The 9961-nt window shown below is 36.0% G+C and overlaps 1 protein-coding gene across 4 annotated transcripts in view; it reads right to left on the bottom strand.

Moving 5' to 3' along the window:
• LOC145663994 (proteasome activator complex subunit 4-like) overlaps positions 1–8593 on the bottom strand; it is a 118755-nt gene extending 110162 nt beyond the window's left edge. For 3 of the 4 annotated variants that reach the window (XM_081730275.1, XM_081730274.1, XM_081730273.1), the window contains exon 1: positions 8154–8593. In XM_081730275.1, the coding sequence (XP_081586401.1) occupies positions 8154–8374 (221 nt within the window). In that variant the 5' untranslated portion in view covers positions 8375–8593. The remainder of the gene's footprint in view (positions 1–8153) is intronic. The other variant, XM_081730276.1, reaches the window with a different exon arrangement.
• Between the last annotated feature and the right edge of the window lie 1368 nt (positions 8594–9961).

Genomic DNA, 9961 nt, shown 5'->3' on the forward strand with positions numbered 1-9961 from the left:
TATTTAATTTTTTCTTAAATATCACCGACAAAAATATCACGAATGCCAAAATTTTGAGATTTTGATACAGCCTGATAAGAAGATTGGTACACGGGGTTCTGGGTTCGATTGCGAGTAGGAGAGTTTTCAAATTTGAACGTATAATACGGTGGTTCGGATTTTGAGGTTCCCATCAAGCCTGAGAAGAAAACTGAAAAATTTTTTTAATTTAACTGCTTCTGTTCCAATAGAAGCCTTTCAAAGTTATTTGTTTTCTCATTATTCTTTACTATTTGACATTACCTGTTAGTTGTCATTACTGAGACCACAACGCGTCCAAATACTAAAAAATACTAAATACATTTACAGGATGCACATTTAATTTTCAACTCCACTTAACCCTCGCACTACCAACTAAGGGAGGGGGGGGGGTACTTTGAGTACACTACAGTACGTTTTTTTTTTTTGTAATCATTCTTCTAATCGTTTCTTTAGAATTGAAAAAAAAATGCGTTATTAACATGTTTAGCTAAAGCGTATATCTTACGGTGGTGCAAACTGTACGTTAGTTTCTCTCATAAATTTGCTATTCTAAATTGGTGGAGACAAGGTACCCTTCCCTGGTGGCAGATGCGACTGACATTTAGAAGTGTCACTCCTAGGTGGCACTATAATAAACTGCTGTTAGTCTCTTGTGTACTGTTCACTTCAGTCACTGCCGGTTTTTTTTTTTTTTTTTTTTTTTTTTTTTTTTTTTGTGAGAATTCCTAATTTGTTTCTTTTGCGAGACATATTCATCTCAACAGGTGGGTACAAAATAACCCCCTCCCCTGGAAGTCCGCGTTACAAAAAAATACCTATGTAGTTAGTTAACACTTTCAGCCCCATGTGTATCTTTTTGATACACAGTGAGGGTTTACTGATGGACCACGTGTATCAAATAGATACACATGGGCTGACAGTGTTCATAGCAAACTGTAGTCTGGTCCCGGGATGAAATTTACTCAAACAGGGTTGGGGCTGAGAGTGTTAAACATGTATTTTATTAACATAATCGTATATGTTTCGATGACTCTTTGTCATCTTCATCGATACGTGACTGTTAAGAAAATTTTACATTAATTCGTGGACTCACATAACGGTAAATTTTCAGTCCTTAGGAATATGTAAGTACAAGGTTGATTTTATGAAAGACTACTGGAATTAAAAAAAGGATTCGTACTCGGAAGAAGATAGGCAACGCGATGTACGTAGTTCCACAGACAACGTTTGTTTTCTATTTTAATTTTTTTTTTCTGTCGAAACGTAAACAGTTGAAAAACTCTGGTTGTTTCTGGGTAAGTAATTTCTTATATACATCTCTTCAACTTCTTGCAAAAGATTTGCACCAAACGTACTGTAGCCTCAATACTGAAAAAGAACGCTAAACCCCAAGCTACCAAAATCAATAATAATTCAGAAAAACTGAGGCAAGGTTCGTGGTTTAAATCTTTTAAATTATGTAACTCATTTTTACACGATAGGGTAGAATCTTCATTATTCGATTAAAAAAGTACCAAGAAAGCTTTTTTTTTTTTTTTTTTTTTCAAGTCTGGAGACGTTGTAGAACACATTACGAATGCTTTCACGCCTTACTGCGTCGAGATACAGGGTGTGATGACGTCATAATTTAAAAAATAATTATTTATTTTATTTTTGCACCTAGAATATTGAAATTTTGCACACACATTCAACGCACTTCTTAGTATTTTTCAGATCTATGCGTTAATACAGAGGAGTCCACAGGGATAAAAAGGTATTTAAAAAAAAGATATTTTTTAAAAATCCCATTTATCGCGATTTTCCCGCCTCAGATTGAAGACATGTGAATGGTACCACTTGAAAAGCTGTTCTACTCTGAAGAGAATGATGTACGAACCATGATCCTAGGATAAACAGGGATGTCTCAGGAATTTTTTTTTTTTTACCTGATATTCTGTTTTATACGGGAATTTGGGGTATTGTGGGGATATTATTTTTTGGCGGGATTACTTTTATACCTAGCATATGGAAATTTTGCACACACATTTAGTGCACCCCTTAGTATTTTTCAGATTTGATTCAGACCTTTGCTTTAAAATATGAGAGGTCCAGAGGGGGGGGGGGATGATTTTTGAAAAGGGAATTTTTAAACAAAAAATCCCTTTTCTCGCGATTTTCCCGCTTTAAATATACGACGTAGACATGTGAGTAGTATCGTTTGAAAGTCTGTTCTATTCTAAAGAAAATGATGTACGAATCATGATCCTAGGATATATAGGAATGTCTCTGGAAATTTTACATCCGCGTCATCTGGAGCATTGTGGAGATGTTCTTAGCTCATTGGTAAATATCTTTTTCCCGCCCTTACTGTTCAAGATAGACGCCTGAAATTTAGTACACCCAGTATTTTTCAGTTGATTTTGAGATCTGTGCGTTAACACAGGGAGAGCGGTTCAGATGAACTCAAAATTTGAAAAAAAAAAAAAAAAAAAAGTTCAGAAAAAAATACGATTTCTCTCAAAATTTCCCGCCTCATGGACATGATAGATACCGTTTGAAAGGGTGTTCTATTGTGAAGAGAATGAGGTACGATCCATGATCCTAGAATAAATACGGATGGTGCGGTAGCTGCTTGACTGAAAGTCTATAATTTACCTTTAAAAAAAGTCATAATTTAAAAGGGTTAGCGCTGATCACTAAGCTATAAACAATTCCTAAATAATCCTTAATCAAGTGGACCTTGCAAATTTTATAAATCAGTGCCTTTTAGAAATGAAAGATTGCTAACAGACGAGGAGTTTGTGAGATATTGGAGGACGATATACTTTTACAGGTTTCTCGTAACTTGTCTTGTCTTAGCTTATCATCAATGTTTATTTGTTTCACTTGCTTCTTTATTTTGTAGGAATGTTTTGTTGTTCAGTGAATATACACTTCGCGAAAGTAAATTTTTTACTAGTTTCCCTTTTGTCAACTCGTTCATCTTAAAATAAATTCAATAAGAAAGGTTAGTTTTCTCTTTACTCACTGACTTGTATTACTTCCGTTAACTCTACAAAAAATGTTCTGATCCCAAGATAATACGTACTTCGAGATGGTGTGTTTTCTCTTCATTGAGAATGAGATGTTAGCAAACTTCTGTGATGTTTCATGGTTTTAAGTATTTTGATAGGTTGGTTTTGTAATGTTGTTGTATGATGTTTACGACATGTTGCCTGTGTGGTAGTTATAATAGCTACTAGGTCACGGGATATGGTTAGCACGTGGTTGTTTCTTTCAGTGAATGTCCAAGGTGGATGTTACAATTCTGTGAGTCATTTTTTAACATACAGGGTGAACCTCAAAGATGTGCACACACTCCGGGAGGTGATTCGTGACATCAAAAGAAGACAAAAAGTTCTCTTGCAAGTTGTCGAATTCCGTGTCGTGTAAAAGTGACAACTTGAAATCGAAACTCGAATCTTAGCAATTCGAACGGAAAAGAAAGATGTGCACAGCGTACATGATGCGGAATTCAACAATATGTAAGAGGACATTTTGTCTTCATTTGATGTCACGAATCATCTCCCGGAGTTTGTGCACATCTTTCGGGATCACCCTTTATATGTTGTTTCATTCATTAGTGATTGGTTATTTGAATATTGGAATACTAAGATTTTAATTGTATTTCTGGAAGGATATCGATAAAAATGAAAGTAGAAAGGATCAATTATTGCCGTGTTACAACTTTTTGTATTCCACTACTTGAAAGTACGACACAGCTCTTCCCTTGGTAAGTCCGTTCCTTTTTATTCCTTGATGTTTCTGTGGTTTCTCGTCCCGTTTTTAACTTCCGTGACCAAGACTCAAAGGCAGAGTCGAAAGCTTGGATCTCTCAAGATTCAGGAGTTACAGAAACCTGTAAGCAGACTGATGTTTGAAAGTAGTTTGTTTCTTTTTCTTATTATGTCGTTTCTTTCTATATATATTAAATTTTGGAGATATCCTTTCAAAAATACAATTAAATCACCAATGCTTTGCTATTCAGATAAACGTTTGAGATTTTATTTATTATAGCGGAATACTAGCTATCGAACTTCACCCGACGCTAGCTTAAGTAATTTTCAAACTCTAATTTTCAGCTATAGTATCTGACATGAACATCACCTGATTCTTGTTTTGTAGGGTTTCTTCACTAAGTTTAATATAAAAGGACTACCAATGGCAGACCTCGAGAACGAGTACCAGAGTTTCAGAGATGCGGATATGACCTACAGAATATTTTAGGACCCTCTACATATATTTAACCGATTGAAGAAAGTTTGCAGGATATTCTTTCAAATATAGTCCGACAACTATCAGGCTCATCTTCCGCAGATAGCGGCCCCGGATTAGAAGCACACGAATCTATTTTCAAGTATTGCTATCTATCTATTATTATTTTAATATGCTTCATCTAGAATTACTCTTGTTTCATTTCCGTCGTTCATTCTAAACTGTTAAGTCACAAATATTAATTTTTATGTTTTCTTTGCAGTTTGCTATTCGCCTGTATTGTATTACTTCGCAAAATTAATACCTTCCAACTGTTAAGTGTAGCAAACTACACATTCAGAATTAAATAACGAAAACAATGAATTCTCATGTTTTCAAACAGCACTATAAACAACACCCTACTACAGTATTATGTAAATAAACTTTCAGAGAAGGACTGCAGACGAAGACCCCCATCAAGCACATGCCTCCAAGACATCGAAAATTACAAAACGCGCACTAAAATACTTCTTGCCTGTACTAGGTTGCCACACAAGATGATACTTGTGCGCATGTATATGAAATTCTCTTAGTAGAAAATACACTCTTACTCACTTAGAAAGTGTTTCTTACGGGAGAAGTTGCATTAAAAATTGGATGAAGACTCAGTTTAAGAGAACTCTAACTACAGCGCGTAAACGTAGGGCATAAAAACCACAGTGCAGAAACCACGAAGTACAAACAACCTGTGCTAGGTGATCACTGAAAAGCATGAATGTTATCTGAGTTATGGCAGAAGCGCAGCAACGGAGTGCATCCATAGGGAACTGACGCGTCAGCGACGGTGTGTATATGCATAAATAGGGATAGTGTAAAACACGACATGTCTGTGTGTGGTAGTTTTGCGACACTTTTATGAGCACTTTGTGCACTGCCACTTCACCTTATCATATCTTCCTTACAGAATATTACGTAATAAAGAAGACACTTTTCATTCCGTACATCTACGTTATTATAATACTTTACGTAAATCAAGCAACATAATTCTTCCGTAGATTTTAGAAATTTCTGCCCCATAAAATGGGATACTCAAAATTTTGCCCCATTTCACCATGTTTTGCTCAAATGCAACTCTCCTCTTACTGGTTTCGGCTCTATGTTCTTCTGAAATGACTCTTGACAATTATGTTAAGAACTAGGCCTATGTAAAGATCAATACAACGTATTTTTATCAGGAGTCCTTCGTGAGTGAGTCGGCAATCGCATTTGTGACCATTTATGCCCGGTCTCGTGTCGAAATGGACAATTTTTCTTGGATAAAGCCGAGAAGCGGTTGGGATTCCGCTTTAAGCTTATGTCATCCCTTCCAGCATAACCTTGTTGTTGCATAATAACACCAAGGTGACACAAATTTCTGTCCATATCTAATATAAATACATAGAGTAAATTATTTAAACAAAAAAAAAAAAAACGGGTTTAAACAAAAAAACTGGTCTTTTGTTTTTTTTTTTCAATAAAAAACATGGTTTCTGCCAACCCTGATGCGTATACCCACCCCCGTCTCTGACCAGCCTCGTCCCTACGGATTCATCCCCTTGCTACCTTTCTGGTGCCCATGTTGCGCTCCTGCCCTGACTCTGTTAGATGGCATTTGTGCTTTTTGGGTAAAGTTCCAAAGTTGTTACTCCGTTACTAGCAAAATTTTGAAAATTTAACGGAAGAAATTAAGAATTTGCTTGTTTGTATGCTTGATAATGTATAAGGAGAGCGAAAGTTGTGTTTATTTTCTTATATAAACGGTTTTAAACATGAAACTATTTGGCAAGCGGAGGCAACTGCTCGGCGCAAGGTTACTTCATGGCAGGATTATGGGAATGTAATGAGCATTTGTTTTGTAAACATGGCTGGTGATAATCACGAAAATCCAATTAAAAGTAAGTAAAAGTCATGGCTTAATAAATCTAAAAATAGATTGTAGAAAATGCGGTAAGCAAATAACTACAGGAACGTGGAGAAAGCTATACCTGTCAATGTAACGGTTAGTAACATAATCAACATGGCAGCAAGGTTCTAGAGCACAGGTCCCCTTTCCCACTTAGTTGTAATAAAGACAGAAAACGACGTGCCCTGCAGGGCTCTAACCTGCATTCACTCGCTAACGCTTGTTCAGCAATAGAATATGAATTAATTAAAGCCTGCTAGAATAGGAAGCAATTATGCTTTTCGCCAAAAACTAGGCGGACGACCAACTTCCGAATAAAAGCCATGCTTCTTAGTGGCCACCTAGCACAATCAGTTTGTGTTTTATGCATTGCAGTTTTCGCCACACTGTATCAATCAATCACTGTATAAAACCCTCATGAAATCTTCTTGCAAGTGGTAATAGAGTTCCTCATGTAGTGCATGCTCTGCGAAAAGAAATACAAAGCTCGGATATAGTATACAACAGGTCCACATCATTTCCCGAGGACTCACGAAGTTCAGTCTTTTACGGATTATTCATTGAGGACCTAGGAACTTGAAAATGGGGTAACAAAGCGACTTTCATTTACTCCTCGACTGAAACTTGTACATGACATACCACCATTTCTGTACGTGGTGCAAGAGTTTGAACTATTCTCGAGTACGGTGCACTTCATGTGCGCCTCTGTAGTGCCCTTGTACTTTATATTTCACTATGTGTGTGTGTGTGGGGGGGGGGGAACTTGAACGCATATTGCATATCTTGTGCTCGTGGATAGTTCTTACTGTTGCATTACATACAAACGTGATGGTATTTCATGTAGAAGTTGTAATAGCACACATAAGAAACGCAGATCACGGTGTACTCATACTGCATATTCCAGTGTGAATACAACATGATCTGGGTTTCTTATGTGTTCTATTACCACTTATACATGACATACCACCATTTCTGTATGTGGTGCAAGAGTAAGAACTATCCTCGAGTACGGAACACGATGAGGAGCTGTTGTATACTATTACCCAAAGCTCTAACCTAACCTGAAAGTGTAAAAAATGTGTCAAAATTTGGTAGAAATGTCTGCTCGAGTAATGCCGTTCATTTTTCCGTAAATTTTGTATTTCAGGGCTGCCATCTGCGGCACTTAACACCAATATATTAGTTAAGAAATATTCATGAATTTGAGATTATATCAGCCGTCTGCAGAAATTTGTTACTCAATAAATAACTTTAGAAGCCAAGGTCTCAATTTTACATGTATACCTTCCACGTTTAGCCTGGTGCCTAAACTCAACGACTTATGTAAAATACAAATTTGTTCTGCAAAATTGAGCATATTCTGCATATAGAAAATACACATGTAATTATTATACATATATAAAACAGAAATTCAGATATGTGATCATTTTTGATGACTTTTTTTAGAATGAAACTGTTGGAATTTGACAACTTCAAACAGCGGCGACATCGTTGCGCAACAGGATTACTTGCATATTCATCATGGTGGCTCAGATGACTGAAATAACCATGTTTAAATGGTGACAACCGCATGTTTTAAGAGCTGCGCTACTTATATGACATGTACCCGAAATACATCAGGACATCATTTACATAAAGAAAAGTGGTACACTAATATTTTATAAATTGGCCCCCTTACCCTTAATTTGCACAACGATATTTACTGTGCGATCAATTTCACAACTTAAAATTAGAAACTAGACTTAATTACACAATATCCTTTGTAACTGAAGTCTTTATATTTGTATCAATTAAACAAATCGACAATCTCTAAAATGACAAATACCAATAACTGAATAATTAATTAAATATTATGTTTTTAAAACCCGCGCAAGCCTATCTGACAAAAAAACGCACAATGACAGTAGCACTTTCTACTAGCTAATGTTTTGTTAACAAAATAATTCAAAAAATAAATTATTACTAATATTTAACACACCTTGACAATCTTGCTGTCCATAGTCCACATCCTGGACGTAATTCTCGCATTAACACTGCTCTTCCCAAATTTGCTTTAATTGAAGCAAGTAACTCCAAAGATTCATTGTCCAGCTGATCTGCATATGGCAACAACTTGTTATACTGATTTTCCTTCTGCGGTTTAAAACCAAGTTTCTCGATGCGCTCCTTTAATGCATCCCCTTGCTGATCTTCATCCATTGTTAATAACTTATGTCACTTCTTTTAGCGGGATTCACCCAGTCACACAATGTTTATTTACAAGTCATCACAACTTGCTCTATTCCTTTTCTCTTTCCGATGAATTGCGCTCACCTACAATTCGCCATATTAAATTGTGCAATTTTGCGAAAGTATATTGCTCTTCATTGGCTGGGACATCTCCAATAGAGCAATCATCAACCAATAACAACCCTGGTGACTTCAACACGACATCGTCGAGGGTACTGACATCTTACGTAATTCCCTTTACCTACGAGAAACAAATGAAATGCATAATGCGTTCAGAACGAAAATAACACGTCACTCCGAAATCAAAAATTGCAGTGTGTATACCAATAATAGATGGGAAGTTAGTGACCACCACAATAATGTTACCGACCCTGAGCTATTTTCAAGAATAGACGCTAAGGATAATACGTGCCCTTGAAATCATTTCGAACTGCCTGCGAAGGATTAGGGGAACATAAATCATTTCAATTTTCTACGATACATCAGTACCAGCCTCTTCATAGAAGCATTTGTTTCGTACCGAATGCATCCAAAGTGTTGCAAAATTACTCCAATTATAAAAGTAACTCCGAGAATCAATACTAGAAAATTGATTTACTTTCTTCGCTCCTCCTGTTACGATCGCTTACCTCACTGTCAAATTTCAACTAGGATTCATATTGGTTAATTCTGAGTATATATACACTGCCGGTCAAAAGTTTCCGGACAGCCGCTTCAACTTACATTTTTATGAGCTAATCAATTTATATTCGAAAGGGAAAGCCACCAATTCCAAATATTTTGTTTAAGTCTCTATAATGTCTCAGGAGGATAATAGACGTTTTTCGTTTTTGTAACATGTTTACATGTAGTAAAAAAAAAAAAAAAATTATTGAATTATTGTAAAGTTGGTGATTATTTTAATTAAAAATGGCGTGATCAGGATCACGCAATAACTTTGCCTGATCGAAGTACGGTTAAACGTTAGCAGTTAATTCCTTTTTATAGTTACCCCTGGAATATAATTCCTTAGTATACAGGCCTTATCATACACAAATAATGCCAGAAGTTTCCATTATTAGTTAACAATATTATAAGATAGAGTACAGTGGCGTTTCGAACAATGTTTGCTTGGATTTTTTTTCTCTCTTCTGAGGGTTTGTTGCCGTTATTGTTAGAAATCACGGACAGAGGTAAGATCTTAAGGGTCTTCACTACAGCGAAATTAAACTACCGTACCGCTAATTTTAGAGGTTTTCTACAATATCTTCAAAACAAATAAAAATTCTCGAAAAGGAGAAACGTAGTGAACTAGATAATACGATTTTGTATGTGATACCGTTATCACAACTCATGTATCTGCTTTCGATTTGCAACTGTAGAAAGATTTAGCATTTTTTGCGGTTTCTGTAAATAGCGGGATACCAAAAGCGGATAGGTGAATTGTGGTAAAGCTATCACATGCAAAATCGTATTGTTTAGTTCACTATGTTTCTGCTTTTCGAATATTTTCATTTGTTTTGAAGATTTTACAGAAAAACGCTAAAATTAGCGGTACTTTAATTTCGCTGTAGTGAA

This window comes from Thermobia domestica, chromosome 11, assembly GCF_964235325.1.
Source record: "Thermobia domestica chromosome 11, izTheDome1.hap1.1, whole genome shotgun sequence".
Lineage (NCBI taxonomy): Eukaryota > Metazoa > Arthropoda > Insecta > Zygentoma > Lepismatidae > Thermobia > Thermobia domestica.